The following is a 21,546-nucleotide window of genomic DNA, read 5'->3' as shown; positions in this document are numbered from 1 at the left end:
GCTTCACTGGTCATGATCCAACACTGCATTACAAAAATACACTGCTTTCCGTTAGCTCTCCAATAATATTCTATATGTTGTCCTATAGTATTTTGTTTTCAAGGAAGAGGAATATCTTCAAAAAACAAACCCTGCGCAGTTGTACTGTTTCAAGTGCAATTTGACATTTGAAAGCTAGGGATTCCCCCCTAGGGCCACATGGTGGGAAGAAAAAATGGATGTGGATTCCATGGGAATGGATTTGTAAACCGTGCTCTCAGATTCACAGTCAGTGCGCACTTTTTTTTAAATCCATGCCCTCGGATTCACAATCCGTGCCCACAGATTTTGCCCTCTTCTCATTGATCAGCTGGAGGCACCATGGATACAAGCAACCCAGCACAGCTACTGACAGTCCTCTCTTTCTACATGGAGTTTGCCTTTGACAGTGATCAATAATCAATAAAGATGATGACAGCAACTCGGTTTGACTGTATGTGAGCAACATGCTCTATTTAACTGGAGGAAGAGCGCTGCGTTGCGTCTCTGTGTGAGTAATGTGATGCGTGGATCTCAGTCCTCTGATCAACCGGACAGGTCATAAGAACTATCATTTTGATTAATAGGGGATGGGGTGTGGGTGGGTGAAATAATTAATCCTTGATGAGGAACATATTAATGACATAACCTGCAATGGACTCCAGCAGCAGAAACAGTTTAACTTCACTGATACACTGATACACTACACCGACTCCTGAGCTCCATCACTGCTGTGTCCTCTGGAGAGTGTCCTCTGTACTGACCAGTTTATAAATACAGATTTAGTTTTGCTGCTTAAAAGTGCCATGGTGTTTGCTACAGTGACATTACTATATGCATGGAAAGGAAACCTTTAAATGACTGAAAGCAGCCTCTAATCATTAAAGCACAGTGTACATGCCTTATGAACCTGCCTATGAAGGTGCATCTTACTATATGAACACTGAGCCCTCCATGTAGCAGGTAAAACACTGTGACATTGACTTTAGATCAAGGGTCCATGTTATTACTGCAAATGCTTTCTGCTGCTCAGAGATGCGCCAGCAAAGCACCTGATCACACCTCATTTTATTATTGATCACTATCAAAGGCAAACTCCACGTCGAAAGACAGGATTGTCCGTAGGTGTGCTGGGTTACTTGTATACATGGTGCCTCGAGCTGATCAAGAACAAGAAGGCAAATCTAATTATTAATCAGTTCCCACAGATTTCCACATCCATTATTTTTTTCTACCATGTGGCCTAAGGGGTGCTCCGTAGAAAGCGGTACTAATAAACCAACAAATGACCAAAAATGGATCAGGCTTTATAGCTGTACCTATTGATCAAAAAATGCCCAGATCAACCACAATTGTGATCCTGCGGCTCAGCCCAGGCTAAACTGAAACAGCAGTAACAACAGTTAAAATGTCTCATGATCTCCTTGTGTGTTTTAGGTGTTACCCAGGCAGACCTGTGGGCTGTTCACCCATACGATCTTCTACAATGAATACCCAGGAGGCTCGAAGGAGCTGGACAAGAGCATCAGAGGAGGAGAACTCTTCCTCACTGTCCTCCTAAACCCTGTATGGAAACCACTCCCCATACACACACCAGAGCTGTAGTCTTAAGACTTGGACTCAAAAAATGAGGACTTTGACTTGACTTGGACTCGTCTGCCATGAGACTTGAATGCAGGGATTACATTTCCATCAATTGGAATCCAGAGAGGCCATGTATTCAGTTAAATGATGGTCTGGCCATCCAGATATACCAGGTATTTTCCTCCCTGCTTGCCAATTGGGGCTGAAGCGAGGCAAAATATAAATGACACATCCCCTCCTTAAATTTAAAACAAGTGTGTGTTGTGTGGCTTACTGGCCCAGGCGAGTGGGCTGCCCGCAATTGGTTAATGCCAGCGAATTACTTTTGGACCAGTCCATTTTAAAGGGGAGGCCCTGTTGTTTTCACATTTTTGTTAGATGGATACATTTAAAACATTTGAATGATTAGTGCAATGCAGCAAGATGGACAACAATAAAGAGAAAAAAGGTATAAACGTTGTGCAGAAAAGCTGAGAGAGAAGAGGTTGAAGTGAGGTCTTCAGGCTGATGCAGCCAAATGTTTTAAAATAAAACATTACTCATTTGCTGCCTTTACCAGTCAGCTGTCTGAAGGCACTGGCAGTATAGACGAGAGATCGGAGAGATCATAATGAATATTTTATAGAACAGCAGAAAATTTGTTCAAAAGCATCTCACCTTTAAACACTATTAGTCTTGAGTATTTAAAGAAATGTTGCTCAAAGCCTTTTACAACTTGATGGCTGCATAGGAGAACAGCTGCAGTGGTTAGTTGGAGGTTGGTGCTGAATCTTCATAATTTTATATATTGGGCTATTTGTTTAGCAGGTGTGGATCGATGACTAATGTGGGGGCCTCTTCTGTAACTGATCCTGGTTTTAATTGTACAGTTGCAACTTCATTGAGAGTGTTTTCACTGAGATATTGGACACACACAGATGCTTTGATTCATAACTTGCAACTGGACATTAAATGCTCCGTTTTAATAGAAGTATTTTCTGTGATTTTGGACAAATGTTATAGTAATTTTCATCCTAAGCATTGATGGATCAGAAGCTGCTTCTTGACTTGCAAGTCTCAAAGACTTTAGACTTGACTGAAGACTTAAAAACAGCTCTTGTGTACACACATACACGCACGCATAAAATCTTGTTGAATAGATAGAGCATTTTTGCTTATGGTATGCAATCTTCTTTTGAGTTTCTTTATTCTTTGTGTGACTAACTTTATGATAATTATTCTGCTCAAATTATATATTTGCAACACCAAGAAGTCCTGATCATTTTCAGACTTAAAAGCTGTTGGTCATTATCTAGCTAATTTTGTCTCAGCCTGCTGGTTTGAGCTGAGGGTCTTACTGCTCTGACAACAGCTCCAGGTAAATATTAAACTAACTTTCAAAATACATTGTGCTCTCAATCCAGATCAGTATCTTCATGACCCACCTGTCTAACTATGGCAACGATCGGCTGGGTCTGTACACCTTTGAGTCCTTGGTGAAGTTTGTCCAGTGTTGGACAAACCTCAAGCTGCAGACGTTGCCCCCGGTCCAGCTCGCTGAGAAATACTTCCAGATCTTCCCTGAGGAGAGAGACCCACTCTGGCAGGTCAGTATTTTCATATTGTTTTTGGAAATCATAATTTCATCACAGTACATCTAATTTATTGTTAAAAAGCTTTTATTCACGCCCACAGTTCAGATTAAAGGGGACATCTGACTATTTGAGTGACAGAAGTTGCTAATACTGATAAGCAAGGCGATCTTGTGCACAGCATAAGCAAATGTAGTAGGAACACTGGAATTAAAGCATAGTTTTGAATGTATTTTGTTTCTTAAAAAGTGCAATGAGCCGGATTTTTTTTTTTTTCTTTATTTTTTTCCAGAACCCTTGTCATGACAAGAGACACAAAGATATCTGGTCTAAAGAAAAGACTTGCGACAGACTCCCCAAGTTCCTTGTCATTGGACCACAGAAAACAGGTATCACTCTGTGTGTGTGTGTGTGTGTGTGTGTGTGTGTGTGTGTGTGTGTGTGTGTGTGTGTGTGTGTGTGTGTGTGTGTGTGTGTGTGTGTGTGTATATATACACTATCGGTCAAAAGTTTGGACACCTTCTCATTCAATGTTTTTTCTTTATTTATATTATTATCAATACTGAAGACATCCAAACTATGAAGGAACACATGTGAAATTATGTAGTAAACAAAAAAGTGTTAAACAAACCAGAATATGATTTATAATTTATATTCTTCAAAGTAGCCACCTTTTGCTTTGATGACAGCTTTGCACACTTCTGGCATTCTCTCAATCAGATTCATGAGGTAGTCACCTGGAATGGTTTTCAATTAACATCTGTGCCTTGTCAAGAGTTAATTTGTGGAATTTCTTGCCTTCTTGATGTGTTTGACACCATCAAGATCAGGATCAAGATCAATACATGTGTGTGTATGTGTATGTAGTTTGTGTGTGACAGCCCTTATATACAGTCCTGCTCACCATTATTAGCACCCATGAAGTTTAAGTACATAATGTGGAATATCTTCTGAAAAAAATGAATCAAGTGAAACATTTCTTTTCTATAGAGAACTTGTGTTTGATACAAAAGAGCAAATGATAAACAACAATTTAAAACAATAAACAATGGGAGGAAAAAATAGAAAACCTTAAAGCTTGCTGTGTCACTGGTATTGGCACCCTTTGCTGTAAATCAGTATGGAAACACATTGTGTTCACAAATGAGAAATCACCTATGATAAATTGTCTGTGCCCATGTGACATGAATTAGCCAATGAATGATGACTTCCCTGTTTTAAAAAGCCATCTGTTATCCCCTGTTCCTTTGTCACAATGGTGAAGACAAAGGAGCTGTCTGAGGACATCAGAAGTGCGATAATTGGCAAACACAAGACCTCCAAAGGGTATAAGGCCATCTCCAAAGACCTTGGTGTCCCTGTTTCAACAGTGCGTAATGTTATTAAGAAGTTTGCCAAGCATGGAACTGTCAAGAACCTCCCTGGGCGTGGGGGGAAGAGAAAAATTGATGAGAGAAGTCTTCGAAAGTTGGTGCGAATGGTGGAAAAAACACCACGTCAAACATACAAAGACCTGAAGGCCAACCTGGAACAGTCTGGAGTCATGGTTTCAACAAGTACCATACGCCGCACACTAAACCAAACAGGGCTTCATGGGCGAAGGCCAAGGAAGACATCACTGCTGAGGAAAAGACATAAAAAGGAACAACTAATCTTTGCCAAAGAGTACCTGGACAAACCACAATCCTTCTGGGAAAATGTTCTGTGGACAGATGAAACAAAAATAGAGCTTTTTGGCAATGCACACCCACAGTTTTTTTATAGACTACACAATGAAGCCTACAAGGAAAAGAACACCCTACCAACAGTTAAGCATGGTGGAGGATCCATAATGCTGTGGGGCTGCTTTGCTGCATCTGGTACTGGAGGCCTTGACCGTATCACAGGAATCATGAAATCAGAGAATTATCAAGAGATTTTAGAGCGAAATGTCCTACCCAGTGTAAGAAAACTTGGTTTGAGTCGAAGATCATGGGTCCTCCAGCAAGACAAAGACCCAAAGCACACATCCAAAAGCACGCAGGAATGGTTGAAAAGGAAAAAATGGACTGTTTTAAAATGGCCAGCCATGAGTCCTGATCTCAATCCGATTGAAAATCTTTGGTATGAGCTGAAATCTGCCATTGGGGAAAAGAAACCTGCAAACGTTCAAGAGCTTGAACAATTTGCAAAGACAGAGTGGGAGAAAATACCAGCTGAGAAGTGCAAGAAGCTTATAGAAGCGTATAAGAAACGTTTGGAGGCTGTCATCACTGCCAAAGGGTGTGCAACCAGATATTAAAGAGGGGTGCCATTATTGCTGCACATGCTGTTTTTTCTGTTTCTTCTTTGAAATTACAATATGTAAGTTGAAAAAACAATTTTCTTTGTTAAATTACTTTGGACCTCCGATTAAAAGATCCTGATGATATAAATTTGGTACATTTCCATTTATTTCTGACGATACTGTAGAGGTTATGCAAAAAATGAAGGGGTGCCAATAATGGTGAGCAGGACTGTATACATACATATACATATACATATACATTTTGAGTAGTGTATACATATCTCTCTTTATTTTTATAAATGTCTTGTTTTTTCTATAAGGCACTACAGCGCTTCATTCATTCCTGAGCCTCCATCCAGCAGTCACCAGCTCCTTCCCCAGCACCACCACCTTTGAGGAGATCCAGTTCTTCAGTGGAGCAAACTATGACAATGGGATTGACTGGTAAAGATAACACTACCGCATACTGGACTCTGCCCTCAGATAGTTTTTAATACATAGTTAGAGCCCCAACACAACATGCCTTAAATTTTTTTTTTGTTTTTTTTTTTCTACTTCTTGTTCTTTTCATTAGATGTTATTTTTTCAAGCAAAAATTGGAACAGCCTGACTACTGTCCACAGCAAAAAACAACTGTAAGATTCCCAATTTGATCTCAGCGCTATGAAAAGTTGTGTTAATAAGTAGGCAGATTTTGTTACTTTCTAATCTAGAACGCCCGTTTTGAACTGTCTCAAGTACTGGAGGAACATATCAACGGGAAAACAGACTTTGACACAACACAGACGCTCTCCATCGAGTGAATGCCCGTCTGTTCACTCTTGTTTTACCTCAGTTTCTATCACTCTCCCTTTTCACCTTGTTTGCCTCCTCCATCAGCAGGGTTCTTTTTATTTTGCAGTATAGAGTTTCCACAGTTAATCCAGATGTTCCACCATTACCTGGGGATAGTGACCGGGTAAAAAAATGCCTCTTCCTGTTTTGGTTGCGCAATGGCAGACGCATTTCCTTTGTGCTGTCATGCATCCTTCATTTTTGGGGAAAAGTCCAAACCCGGTGCCAGACAGAATTGCATAGAGAAATAACGGGGGCTTTTATTGTGAAGAAGTTTTAGTAAATGAAACGTGTTTGTAACTGAATTAGCGGGGCCACTTTGTTAGCTGTGATTCTTTGATAGCACTGTGGGGATTGGTACATGTGCGTAAATTGTTTAAGACACACCTTCAAGCAGGTCGCCCAGTTGTGTTGGAAATGCAAATCCCTGCTGCGCTACAATATTCTCCATATAAATATAAATATGAATATAAATTTGTGTGTATATATATATATATATATATATATATATATATATATATATATATATATATATATATATATATATATATATATATATATATATATATATTTACACGGTAGTGTTATATATATATACTGTATATATATATATATATATTATATATATATTATATATATTTATATATATATATATATATATATTTATATATATACAGTATATATATATAACACTACCGTTCAAAAGTTTAGGGTCACCCAGACAATTTCACGTTTTCCATGAAAACTCACACTTTTATTCATCAAATGAGTTGCAAAATGAATAGAAAATATAGTCAAGACATTGACAAGGTTAGAAATAATGATTTTCATTTGAAATAATAATTTTGTCCTTCAAATTTTGCTTTCGTCAAAGAATTCTCCATTTGCAGCAATTACAGCCTTGCAGACCTTTGGCATTCTAGCTGTCAATTTGTTGAGGTAATCAGAAGAAATTTCACCCCACGCTTCCTGAAGCACCTCCCACAAGTTGGATTGGTTTGATGGGCACTTCTTATGTACCATACGGTCAAGCTGCTCCCACAACAGCTCAATAGGGTTGAGATCTGGTGACTGCGCTGGCCACCCCATCACAGAATACCAGCTGACTGCTTCTTCCCTAAATAGTCCTTGCATAGTTTGGAGGTGTGCTTTGGGTCATTGTCCTGTTGTAGGAGGAAATTGGCTCCAATCAAGCGCTGTCCACAGGGTATGGCATGGCATTGCAAAATGGAGTGATAGCCTTCCTTTTTCAAAATCCCTTTTACCTTGTACAAATCTCCCACTTTACCAGCACCAAAGCAGCCCCAGACCATCACATTACCGCCACCATGCTTGACAGATGGCGTCAGGCACTCCTCCAGCATCTTTTCACTTGTTCTGCGTCTCACAAATGTTCTTCTGTGTGATCCAAACACATCAAACTTAGTTGTGTCTGTCCATGACACTTTTCTTCCTGAATCTTCCTCTGTCCAATGTCTGTGTTCTTTTGCCCATCTTAACCTTTTCCTTTTATTGGCCAGTCTCAGATATGGCTTTTTCTTTGCCACACTGCCTAGAAGGCCAGCATCCCAGAGTCGCCTCTCCACTGTGGACGTTGAGACTGGCATTTTGCGGGTACCATTTAATGAAGCTGCCAGTTGAGGACCTGTGGGGTGTCTGTTTCTGAAACTAGAGACTCTAATGTACTTGTCCTCTTGCCTAGTTGTGCACCTGGGCCTCCCACTTCTCTTTCTATTCTGGTTAGAGCCCGTTTGTGCTGTTCTCTGAAGGGAGTAGTACACACCGTTGTAGGACATCTTCAGTTTCACGGCAATTTCTCGCATGGATTAGCCTTCATTTCTCAGAACAAGAACAGACTGTCGAGTTCCAGAAGAAAGTTCTCTTTTCCTGGCCATTTTGAGAGTATAATCGAACCCACAAATGCTGACGCTCCAGATACTCAACTAGCTCAAAGGATGGCCAGTTTTATAGCTTCTCTAATCAGCACAACAGTTTTCAACTGTGCTAACATAATTGCACAAGGGTTTTCTAATCATCAATTAGCCTTTTAGCACGATTAGCTAACACAATGTACCATTAGAACACAGGAGTGATGGTTGCTGGAAATGGGCCTCTGTACACCTGTGTAGATATTCCATTAAAAATCAGCCGTTTTCCAGACATTAACAATGTCTAGACTGTATTTCTGATTCATTTAATGTGATCTTCATTGAAAAAAAACAGAATACCTGATCAGATCTATGCAAAGGAGATGTGAGGCAAATGGTGGTCACACCAGATACTGACTGGTTTTCTGACCCCCCCAAAAGAGCAAAACTGCACATTTCAGAATGGCCTTTTATTGTGGCCAGCCTAAGGCACACCTGTCCAATATTCACGCTGTCTAATCAGCATCTTGATATGCCACACCTGTGAGGTGGGATAGATTATCTCGGCAAAGGAGAAGTGCTCACTAACACAGATTTAGACAGATTTGTGAACAATATTTGAGAGAAATGGATCTTTTGTGTATATAGAAAAAGTTTTAGATCTTTGCGTTCAGCTCATGAAAATATATATACATATATACACCGATCAGGCATAACATTATGACCACCTGCCTAATATTGTGAAGGTTCCCCTTGTGCAGCCAAAACAGCTCTGACCTGTCAAGACATGGACTTAAGACCTCTGAGGGTGTCCTGTGGTGTCTGGCACCAGGGCGTTTTATAGTGGATCCTCTGGGTCCTGTATGTTGGGGGGGGGTGCCTCCATGGATCAGACCTGCTCCAGCATGTCTTACAGACGCTCGATCAGATTGGGATCTGGGGAATTTGGAGGCCCGGTCATCACCTTGGGCCCTTTATTGTGTTCCTCGAGCTGTTCCTGAGCAGCGTTTGCAGTGTGTCAGGGCACATTGTCCTGCTGGGGGGCCACTGCCATCGGGTAGTGTTGTTGTGATGAGGGGGTGTACTTGGTCCACAACAGTGTTTGGATGGGTGGTGCATGTCAAGTGGCATTCACATGAATGCCAGCACCCAAGGTTTCCCAGCATCGCATTGTGATGATGAATGTTATTCACATCATATAAGACAAGAGGTAACTGTGCTCACGCCCGGTTGCGACCGGAGCAATGTGAGTGCAGGCCAGCAGGGGACTGGGGAGGAGGGACAATCGTGCTTACAATCGTGCACGATACGGAGCAACTGGGCCAAGTGTGAGTGTGCCCTTAGATGGAAACACAATAAAATGAAATGGGCTGGGTTTGAATACTTTTTTAGGCACTAGCTAACAAGCACTTGTTTTATCTGTGTTCTCCTCAGGTACATGGACTTCTTCCCATTCCCTTCTAATGTCAGCACAGACTTCATGTTTGAAAAGAGTGCCAACTACTTTGACACAGAGGTGGCTCCTAAGAGAGCTGCTGCCCTGCTACCCAGAGCCAAAATCCTGGCAGTGCTCATTAACCCATCTGATAGAGCGTACTCCTGGTACCAGGTGAGAACCAGCACACACTCTACAAAACTGTACACACTGGAGGTGTGAATCTTCACTGGCCTCACAATTCCATTCAGTTATGATTCATCCGTAATGATTCGAATGCAAAAGAATTCTCAATGCAGCTCAGTGTATGGCATCCTCAATGATCAAACATCAAAACATATACATTACAAAAACAAAACATTTATCCATGTGCAGTGCCTTACACGATTGTTGTAATCTACAATAATATTGTTTTCACATGGCAGCTTTAAGATTAGGCATCTATTGACTCTGCTGTACACAACTCTCTCAGAGGTGGACAGCAAGGTTGACCGCGCCTCCTCGGATCTTGGCTGATTAGCCGGGCTTGCTGTAACGGCTATTATTTATGGCTGCAGACATTAGCTTCAGGTGAAATGGCTAACATGATTAGTAATTGTTGTGAGGCAGAAGTCACACTCAGCATGGGTCTCGTCCAGTTCGTGCTTCCCAGCAAGTTTATAAGGTCCGACATGTGCCCCGAGATGTCTGTTTAAAAAAAAATACTAGGTGAATTATTTTTTTATCACTCGAAGATGATCTCTGCCTCCCTCCGACATACCTCCTACATAATTAACATTAGCCTAATGTCCGGCCACTATTTGAAGCATGGGAGCAACGTCACAGCTAAACTTCTGTGTCAGGCTGTACAGGTTCCTCACAGCAGTTGTAACGCTCTTCACTGTTATGTGTGTGTGTCTGTGTCTGTGTCTGTGTGTGTTGATGACCACAGCACCAGAGGGCCCACCAGGACCCTGCGGCCCTCAACAACACTTTCCATGCTGTGGTGACTGCAGGCCTCTCAGCCCCCAGGGACCTGCAGGCCCTTCAGAGGCGCTGCCTTCATCCCGGCATCTACGCTACTCACTTGGAGCGCTGGCTGCAACACTACCAGCCCAGCCAGGTAACAAACACTGGAGCAGGTGGACATTAGTGTGGTCCTATATACTTCAATGTCACGGTCAGCAGCTGGTTTACTCGTTTCCATCCGGATATTTTGACACAGAAATGATATAATATTATGATTGCTTCACTTCACAAAGCATTCATGCTCAGTTGACTGTGTTTTCACTTTGTGGATGGCTTCCCGCCTAAATGGAAATGCTTTTATCGAGGTTACACTTAATATTTTAGGCTTGGCTTTACAAATTGTTTGCTTCATTGCAAAGTGTTTTTAAGCTGTCTTATTGAACTCATGAAACGTCTGGAAGAAGAAAAACATAACTAGTCAATAGGGGTGTAAGGGTGCACTAAGGTCACTGTTCTGGACATACCTTGGTTTTGGGGTCACAGTTTAGTCAGGTCTGGTTCGGTGGGGGAAAAAACAACAAAAAATCCCAAATGAATTTGGAAATTTGTAAGAAGAGGAAACTCATTAACTTTTGCATTACATGGAAGCAGCAGTTGTTCATCTTAAGGAAATATCATCAACAATTGTGCAGTTAGAGTGATGTATGACACTGAGTATGTGTGTGTTGTAGTTGCATATCGTGGATGGGGCCTTGCTGCGGTCCAACCCAGCACTAGTGATGGAGGGAATCCAGAGGTTTCTCGGTGTTACTCCCATCTTCAATTACACCCAGGCTCTAATGTTTGTAACACGCACACGCACTACTAAAAGAAATACAAATAAATACAGAGAAATGAACCCAGCTATGATTCCATGTACCACATGTGAAAGGTGTATTAATGTATTATCATGTTTCTGCAGGTATGATGACAGCAAAGGTTTCTGGTGTCAGCGGGTGGAAGGAGGTCGAGCCAAATGTCTGGGGAAGAGTAAAGGCAGGAAGTACCCAGAGATGAGTTCTGAGGTACATCTACACCTCATCAACTCACTTCACTCACTGACCAGCATGTGCAAGCACTAAAATTTGAAGGATAATTCTGGTTTACCAAAACTTTCCAAGTTATAGATTTTATTAAAGAGTAACTAAACCCCAGAGGTGCCTCTACCCTGGAAATTAAAAAAATGCCTCAACGTGGGCAGGGATGGCAGGGAGTGGCATGACATGCCCATATACTCCCCCTCTTCACAACCACACGTACACACATATACGCATAATACACACACACACACACGCATACACACCAACCTGCTATTAGCTAGCATATTAGCAAGGGTTTGTCACCACAAAACACATTGAATGTCATGATGTCGTGACTTCCTGGACTTCCTGTCTGTTACCAAAGACATTTTTATGTAACTACTCAATCACTTCTTCACTGATGCTCTCCCAAAGTCTGTTCAATCATGAGACATTGATTTTATAGGAGGGGACACAGAGGGAGGGAGTGGTGGCTGTGGATGAAATCAGTCGCCTATGATCCGCTAACAGCAAAATTCAATTGCAAAAGCCAGATTGTAACCTGCAGAGGGAAGTCACTATGCATATTTATAACACAATATATAGAATTCAAATATAAGGTATGCTAATAAGGTGTGGACCTGAATCAGTCAATCAACACTACTAAACACCCATATACTGTATGTTGTTTTTCAGCTGAAAAGGGGTGTAGTTACTCTTTAAGAGCTAGGCAAGTTCTGCCTGTTTACATCTGGTAATATTCTATATTTTTCCTCTTGTCAGCACATCCCATGAAGTATCCTACTAACAAACTACACTGTTGCACTGGGTGACATGTTCATTCAATACCATGAACACACACATTATTTATTCACAAACACTGTCTTACTGCCCCACTTACTCACTAGAATACATGTGTAAACTGCAGCACCTCACCGTAGTGGTTTGAAAAAAGAAAAAAAGATGCAATTGAAGGAAATTTTAAAATTGCCAGACAATAACAACAAAAGGCAAAAATAAGCAAATGAAAAGTTATAGATTAAATATCTGATTTAAAGAGTGCATAGAGCATAGAAACTAAAAGCTGTTCACCTTGCTTGGGTTTGATCCTGGGAACACTGATTTTTCCACCAGCCGTGACGATTTGCTTTTCCTTTACCAGTTTTACTGCACTGAGTTGCAGCAATGGACCAGCTCCAGAGTAGGGTCAAGCTGTGTTCGCTCGCCTCCAAGTTGCCCGTGGTGACAGTTAACAACTGTGGCCAACCTATATTAAGCACCCGTCTCCCCCTAAAATCGATACTCAACTCATGTCTGTGTCAGCTCTGTGGCCTGTAGCTTCTAACTGAATCTCTCTAGTTTCTCTCGTCCTGTTTGTACTTTCAAACATCTGCTGTGTTTTACTGTTTCGTCCTGTTCACTTTCAGCTGTTTCCGGAGTCATGTTTAGTTACTCCTGGTGAAAACACAACATTTCCTGTGATGTTGCTTCATAATAAAAGCTTTAACTGACTAAATAACGGGGGGCTTTTATTGTGAAGTTATAAGAAATAAACGTGTTTGTAACTGTACTATAACCGACAGTACTGCGGCGATTGGGACAAATGTCATTGGTTTAAGACACACCTTCAAGCAGGTCGCCCAGTTAGGGTGGAAATGCAAATCCCTGTTGCGGCGGGCTGCCACACCAAGTCAAACCGACTAGAGCCGGGCCGGTAGATGTGATGGAAAAACGGCATGAGTAAAGGTGTCCCAGATGATCTGAGGGGTCTTGGTCATTTGTAACATTCAACAAATCACGAGATGTTTTTAGGCCAAGACCATTTCATGCTTTACAAGTATTACAATTATAAAAACTATCGTTGACACACATTTAGGTGTATGCAACATTTAGAAAAGATTGTAAGGTGTTTAAATGGAATTTGTGAACCCACTGTTGTATGCACGGTGTTATGATTTGGATGGAGACTTAAGCGTACATAAACTACAGGTCTAAGTCCCCAGACAAGGGATTCCTTGTCTTGTTTTTCATGTAGACCCGGGATGAGAAAAGTTACGACCACTTATGTGACATTCGGATCGGCAGCAACACACTAAATGTCAGTGATGAATATCTGTGTTCAACAAACAGCCAAAACCTGTCCATTAAGTCCTAAACTGAGTAGTTCCACCATGTACTCTTATCAGCATGTCGCGGTTTCTCTGTCACTATGACAACACTGGAAACTCTGAGCTGTGGCATACTACATATTAACAGAGCTTTAATAAGGTGGCTCTGATGTTTATTGCTTTTTTCTTTGTTTTTCATATAAGTAAATGGTGCATTTTTTCTGATGTAGTGAAACATTATTAAATTGTACAATTAAAATGGATATGATCAAATTTTGTGGCATCTTGGCCGGTTCTAAGGCACAGCAGGGGGGCTGCAGCACCCACTTCAGGAAGCGACAGAGCAACAAATGTGGATTAAACACGCTGCTGAAAATCGTCCTCAATAAATGCTCTACTTCCTCCTGTTTGAGTAATGTTTGTCCAAACAACAGTGTCCAGCTGTTTTAGAAAATAACTGAGCCTTTTAAAAAAATGTAATGGTAGATTTGTGATCAATTTTGAAAGATCCTCTGTCAGAATTAATGGACTTGTAGCTGAGAGCCACACACAGGGCAGGACTCACATAGTGTTGGTCTGAATGAGCTTTATTGACAATAAGAAAAAAATTTAATAACACAAAGTTATCCTGTAAAACGTCAGTAACAGAGGAGACTGGTCATATCAACAACACTGGAGGATCCCCACAATTATATTGAAGTTATTTTATGCAAAGAGACAGAAGATCATTGTACGTTTAATTTCTGTATGTTATAACAAGTCATTTTTCTTTTGTACTTCTGATCTCTGACCAACATATTTTTTTGCGTGTGTGTGTGTGTGTGTGCAGTCCCGTGCCTTCCTGGCAGAGTACTACCGTGAGCACAACATGGAGCTGCTGCATCTGCTGAATCGGTTGGGCCAACCGCTTCCGTCCTGGCTTCGCCAAGAACTCCAGAGCACAAGCTGGAGCTGAGGCCGCATGCTGACACACACACAGACACACCACAGAAAAGCAAGCCGGGACTGGAGTCTGTGGGTGAGCCAACACGTGGCTCTTGATTAGACTGGACTACCTGATCTGAAACCTACAGTAGCACACACTAAAAGAGCTACAGCCGATGTTACTGGTGCTCCTGTTCCACTATAACATGAGACCCTCTCTAATTGTTGGTCACTACTGGAGAAGGTTACCACTGGACTGCTGATTTGTTGCCAATCTTCCTCGAGCACTGGACAGCCTTCAGCCTCACTGGTGATGGACAGGGGCTGACACTGTATTCATCAGTTTGCTGTGGATCCAGAGGACTGGGTGACCAGCGGGTGTGAGGCATAAAGAACAGGTCAGACAGCCTTAATATGAGGAGAGAAACTCACAGGATGAGACTGTGTGGATGTAAGTGTATGACTGGATACAGGACTAACATGCACAATCAAACACACACACAGAAACCTCATCTGTACACAAGAATGATTGTAAAGCAATCGATTTTCAAAAGAAGTTGTATATGTTAGGTTTGATGCAGAGATGGGAAACAAAATGGCTGTGAGCGTGAAGCAGACAGTACAGACAGACAGCCCATATCCTGGTCCACATTTCTCTGTTACTCACACATATACCTGCAGGTGTAGCCAACAGTTGAGGTGGTGCTATCCCCTTCATCCTCACAGTTTTTAACTCTGTTCACTGTAATGAATTGAATATAAAGACAGGTCAATGTAAATATCATGTGTGTAAGTACATGACTGAAGCCCAGGAGTGGTCCAGGCTCTGCCCACACTGACATCCTATCAAGGAAACAGCTTTATGATTATTATTATTCACTGAGGTAAAGATGGTTTGTAAATGATCATCGACTGAACTCCACATTTGCGAAGGTCTCCCTCCATTCTCCTTTTTTTACTTTAGATTGCTTGTATACCTGCTTTTAACCAGGAGTGTCATTATTTCAATTCTAAATCAAAAATGGATCGAAATGAACTTTTAATTTCAAACCGGATCTGCGATTATCCCAGTACTATTTTTCTCTCCACCCCCACCTTCTTTCATGCGTCCAAAGAAAACAAAGCAAAAGTTCAGAGGCGACACAGCTAGCATAGCAGTAGCCTGCAGCTGCACTTTCAGACACTTATCCTGTGTACACAAAGACAATCAACTGACTGGCACGAAGGTAACTCTGACAGCGTTGGAGATGTTGGGTTTAGTTTCTTTCTCCGAGATCCTTTATTGATTTATTTTCAGGGCTTGCTTAGGACAGATTTTAGAAAATGAACTTTGTAACAAACTGAATTTCTTTTCCTTTATTTTATTGCAGAATCCCCAAATTGCTGCATTTTTGTTTTGCTTTGGAATCTTTGTGGAACCCAGAAAAAAAAAACACCAGGATAAAGTCAAGCTGCTTCTGTAAAATACCCCTATCTTGGGCTTAAAACCAATGATCTATTGACCTTAGCAAATCCAGATGTGATAGTCTAACAAAGGCATAGCCATCAGTGCTGAAAAATATGTTTAAATCAAAAATCAATCAATTAAGAATTTGGAGAATCATGACATCCCTACTGTTAACCCTAATCACATAGCTGATTCTTTTTTTTATAATCCATGTTTCCACATATGGAGTGAACCAAACAACACACTGTTGGGCAAAGGTTGTGTTGTAGGACTGGATTTTTACTTGTTTGAGCAATGTAGCATTAAGTGTGTTTATACAAGCTGAGGGGACAAGATTAGTCAGCAACAAAGCTGAAATATGTACAACTGATGTGTACATATTTAGTGATGACCATTTGTATTCCAAGAAATGGTCTGCTGTACATTTACAAATTAAATTTGTGTGAAGAGACAAATGTGAGCCTAAAGTGAAATTCTAATGATGTAGTATTGCAGAGACAGACTTTAGAAACTGTGGTTGAGATAAGCTGATACCCTTCCTGCCAGGTAAATATCTTTCAGTCACCTCTGAAGTTTGGGACTCCTTTCTGTTTATAGTCTGATGACATCATTATGACATCATCAGGGTTGTTTTCTCAGACTTGACGAAGAAACTCAGAACCACAGAAAACATACAAATGTTTTCACAGACACAGGACCAACCATGACTAGTAAATTGACTTGTGTAATGTAAAGTGACCTTAACCAGCTGCTAACAGTATTGTTTGGTATAAAATGTGCTTTGTAATTGTTTGTCATCCATCAAAAGTGTTTTCACCATTTTAACAGTGATAAATATTTAAACAGCTGTATACAGTGATCCTGACATGATGTCGTCACGCAATACAGCCCTGGACCAGAGATAGTTAAAACCCAGTGTGGGTTGAGTTTTACTGTGAGAGGGGGATCAGCACCTCAGTCAGTTAGAGCGCTACACTCAGAAAGAAAAAAAAAAGACCCAGTACATGTCAAGTATCTTCTGTTAAAACGACACAACTGTCACCGGACACACTCACGCTCTTGTCCATCTGAGGACAGTCACCCACAAATTGGACAGGAAAACAGACATTGGAGCCAGTATGGAGATGAACGAGAAGCTGCTGTCTTGTTTTCTGTTTGTTTTGTATAAATGTCAAAAAGGCCAACACTGTATCATCTCTAATAAATGCATAGGGAGGTTGGAAATGATGGCTCCCGTGTCTTTTTTACCCCAACCTTCATGTTACGTGATTGTAGAAATAGTTGACCGTAAGACTGTACAGTAGAGAGCCAATAGCCTCTTCAAAACCATATCCAGGAAAGGGACACAACAGGTGAATAGGGTACATTTTTTACAAAATTTCCACAACAGAAATCTGAACAGCAGGTTCAAAATTCTTGTTTAAATTCTGAAGATATTTTAGAGAAGTTTTGTTTTGTTTGTACATTTATCTCATTTCATCACTCCATAATTCAGAACACTTTTTTTTTTTTTTTGTTTAGAATAAATGTTCTATAAATGAGGTGTATGTTAGTGCTACTGACAGAGATTTCTGGCTCAATGTAGGAGAAAAAGAAACCCTAAAGATATATATTGTAAAAGGACACACATTTTTAGACAAAGAATGTTGATTACATGATATTTATTATTTTCACCCTTTTTGTATTACCAACCAGCAAAAGGAATAGAAAAAAACATGAATCCCTGTGGCGATTTTTCCTACTTCTATTCAGTTCAATATCACTTGTAGCAGACTGGACTGCACCTTTCCTCTGCCTCACAGCAGAGATTGCTGTGAGGGAGAGGAGGGGCTGTGGTAGAGTGGGTGTGGCAAAAGTTATATAGTGAGTGCACACCTGTGGGTGAAAAAAAAACAAGAGTGCATGTGAGGACAAGCAGAGACTGGGAGCAGAAGCAGAGGAAGAGGGTCTGGAAAGGAAGGAGTGTTGGGAGATAACCACTGGAGAGACCAAGTCTGAGGACCAAGGTTCACCTATCATCAGAGCGGGGTTGAGAAAGTTTACCTTTTTTGCTGCTGAGGCAGGTGTGAACTACAGCTCCTGACTGTGAGTGTTTCACAGTGGATCATTACTCTTCATTTGGACACTTAGTATTTCCTTTTTGCCCAGAGACTGCCTTTCCTGAATTCACCACTGCTCCCCATTTCACACTAGCCCACATCCCCTTACCCTTTCACAAACCTGGGAAATCTCCACATCTCCCAAGTTGGACTCTCCCTTCCCCCTTCTGTCCCAGTCATACCACATGGACTGAACATACACACAAACACACACACATATTCCCATTCACCCTACATTGCTGGACATTTATCAATTGACATTATTTTAATGACTTTAAAGCCCAAGAAGGAGATTTAATTTGGACGAAGTGATTTATGTTATTTCTGGTGTGTTTTCTTGTATGATCCAGGACCAATTATGAACTGTGTTGAAGTATGTTGGTTATGTTAACAAGAGTCGAATTTATTTTGTCCTGAAATTTTGATTTGATTAATAATAACTGAAAGTTAAAATGGGAGTGGACATTCTTTTTGATTATTATTTAACCCTATTCTTTGGACCTTTTGTGGTGTGTCCACTTATTGAGGCTGAAAACCCTGAGGTATATTTTATAAATTTGATATAATTAATGTTATATCTGGCGCCATAATTATGATACTTGTAGGCCTTCTTCAGTTACGCTACACACTACATAGTCTGTTATAGGGATTCTGTGCAGACTTATTTGGTGGAATGGAAACACACTCAAGTGTTGAGGTCACTCAGTGTGGATGTTGGTACAGACTCACTGAACAGGAGAAGCCACTGCTGGCTAATGCTGAGGTTTAATCAGTGATGATTAGATAGGGAAGTAAATCTAACCAGCAGATTTGTTCACACTTTCAGAAGACTTATAATAAATTCATTACTGAACCAAACTTAATGAATGTTTTTTTGTGACAAAGTGGTTTGTGTTCGACTCATTCCATCACAGAGAAATAAGCACTGTAGAAATCATTGGAACTGAAAGACTGCCATGTTATACATGTGCATCTCAAAAAATTTGAATATAATGGAAAAGTTCATTTTTAACTTTTTTACTTCAAAAAGGTGAAACTTTCATATATTCTAGATTCGCCTCCATGCCACGCAGCACTGATGCAGTAATTCGTGCAAAAGGAGCCCCGACCAAGTATTGAGTGCATAAATGAACATACTTTTCAGAAGTTCAACATTTCTGTATTATAAATCCTTTTTGTTGATTGGTCTTATGTAATATTCTAATATTTTTAGATCTAGAATATATGAAAGTTTCACTTTATGAATTAAATTACAGAAAAAAATGGGCTTGATATTCCATGATATTCAATTTTTTTGAGATGCACCTGTACATGTTCTTTACAAGTGTATGCTAACTTTTGACCATGACTGTATGTAAGTATGTAGAGATGGAACAGACGGATCCCCTGGTTAGCTGGAGAAAAGAGCGAGGAAGAATATTTGGTAGCTCTCAATTTATGTTATGCATTTTGTATAAGGAATGTATGGCTCCCCTTGTCATGCAGAATTATTGACTTCATAGTAGCAGTCTTCAAAGTACAACCCAGACTCCCAGACGTGTGTATAAATCAGTCTCAATTAACAATCTACTGCTGGCCTGATCGATTTCACCATCAATGGATCCAACATAAAGGAATTTCCCTTAACAGTGAAGCCTGAGCCTCACAGTGACAGCAGTGATCACACAGCGCTATGAAGACTTGGACATAATGAAAGAAACACTCTGAGAAAATAACTATACACATGCACTCCAAATGCAGAAATATACTTTAATACTTTGAACACTCATGAGCTGCAAGCAAATAGCATTGTAATGAAATACACACACAGAGCTAGAGCTGCTCCAAGAAAATCTTAGCCTTAATCTGTGCACAGCTGTCAGCCCACCCCCCACCCCCAACTCAAACACACGGATACTTGCAGAACCAAAGAACTCTTATTCTCTGCTGGTGTCACTGGGGTCATGAATGATGCTTCAAAGATAATTCACAGTGACAAGTGTTCTAAACACTAAACATCCTCTCCACACATGTGCTAAGACTTACATAAACAAATCTCTCGTGTGTCTGGCTTTTGCAGAAAATTCCAGAATATAACCTCAAAATACCTTAAAATACCTTAAAATAGTGCTGGTATTAGTTGGACATGGTTGTTGTTCCTGATAATTCAACTGTAGTTTGGCAGAGCAAGTTATATGTGGTTTATGTAGTTTGGGAATACACACTCATCTTGGATTTTTATGGTTTTTAAAGAGGAATTCTGGCATTTTTAAACCTGGGTTTTAGTTTCGTCCACTAAAAGTGCTTGTTTTTACCACTGACAGGCGTCAGGAGTGACAGGAGTGTCATGATTTTGGTTTTTGATGTGGACTTTTTTCATGTTTGGTGTGTACTTCTGCTTGTGAGTTTCAGAGGTGCGTCTTAGGCTGAGGCATGGTTTATCTGGAGGGCTGGAGCTGGACACATACCTGCAGCGAGTCTCCTCATCACCCCTTGGTTAAATTCCTTGGTCAACTCCATTCGCTGCCAGATTGTTTCTGACACCACACCGTGGTAGTTACTTTGAAGCCAAGATCTGAGTGTTATTTCCTAGTGCTACTTTGTCTCTCCACAAGCTTTAATGCTGTTCTTCTCCTCATCCTCCCCAGTGTTGGCTTCTCCATACTCTCCAGCCTCTCCACCAATCAGCCTCTCCACCAACCACCCCCTCCACCAACCAGCCTCCTGCCAGCGCACCTCTGCCACCTGCCACACTCCCCCCGAGACTCCCCGAACCGAGACGCTCTCAGGACCCCGTCTACTCACTGGTAACCCTTCACCAGAACCCAGCCAGCCACTACGCTTCTCTGCATGCTTTGGAGCTTCATGACCTCAATAACCCCTCTCCTCATGGAGCTCTCTTCACCTGCTTCAACGAGCTACCCCTGAACTGCACTAATATTCACTGATTGTTGAATAAATCATCTTTTAACCTTCTCCTGTCTGATTGTCCACTTTTGGGTCCATCTACAAACCTTCAAACCGTCACGCTCAGGTTGTTTTTGTAAGTGTCTGACAACATAACAAAAATGATTCCTATGGAGAGAGACCTTTTTGTTAAATAAGATCCTTTTTGTAACCAGAACGTCTTGCTCTGAGGTAAGTTCTTACAGTTGGTGCCTCACCTAGATCAGCTAAATAAGTAAACTCTTAAGATTTAAGTAAACCTATATCTGACTCACATTTCTACAGTCATCTCCTGGCACTCTCCTCACCTCTCGCAAGATTTCAGAGCGACACTTCTCCTTGAGCAAAATTTGGGTCCAATGAGCTGGGCCAATTTAGGAAAAGGAAACTATGTAAATCCAGTTTTACACAGCAAACAGACCTATAATTTAATTATTTGCCTTTACAGACACATACAGCAG

The 21,546-nt window shown here is 40.9% G+C and overlaps 1 protein-coding gene and 1 long non-coding RNA gene across 3 annotated transcripts in view; both read left to right on the top strand.

Moving 5' to 3' along the window:
* The window catches only part of ndst2a (N-deacetylase/N-sulfotransferase (heparan glucosaminyl) 2a), a 46,919-nt gene extending 29,634 nt beyond the window's left edge, over positions 1–17,285 (top strand). For both annotated transcript variants that reach the window (XM_073481341.1, XM_073481342.1), the window contains 9 exons: positions 1,456–1,584; positions 3,006–3,188; positions 3,466–3,562; positions 5,760–5,883; positions 9,576–9,750; positions 10,508–10,678; positions 11,256–11,365; positions 11,486–11,588; positions 14,520–17,285. In XM_073481341.1, the coding sequence (XP_073337442.1) occupies positions 1,456–1,584; positions 3,006–3,188; positions 3,466–3,562; positions 5,760–5,883; positions 9,576–9,750; positions 10,508–10,678; positions 11,256–11,365; positions 11,486–11,588; positions 14,520–14,645 (1,218 nt within the window). In that variant the 3' untranslated portion in view covers positions 14,646–17,285. The remainder of the gene's footprint in view (positions 1–1,455; positions 1,585–3,005; positions 3,189–3,465; positions 3,563–5,759; positions 5,884–9,575; positions 9,751–10,507; positions 10,679–11,255; positions 11,366–11,485; positions 11,589–14,519) is intronic.
* Positions 17,286–17,894: 609 nt separating this feature from the next.
* Positions 17,895–21,115, top strand: LOC141009857 (uncharacterized). The gene is made up of 3 exons (XR_012180156.1): positions 17,895–18,146; positions 20,552–20,692; positions 20,788–21,115. It is a non-coding gene; the product is annotated as an uncharacterized lncRNA (long non-coding RNA).
* The last annotated feature ends 431 nt before the right edge of the window (positions 21,116–21,546 follow it).

This window comes from Pagrus major, chromosome 15, assembly GCF_040436345.1.
Source record: "Pagrus major chromosome 15, Pma_NU_1.0".
NCBI lineage: Eukaryota > Metazoa > Chordata > Actinopteri > Spariformes > Sparidae > Pagrus > Pagrus major.
This window is presented reverse-complemented; position numbering and strand designations above follow the sequence as displayed.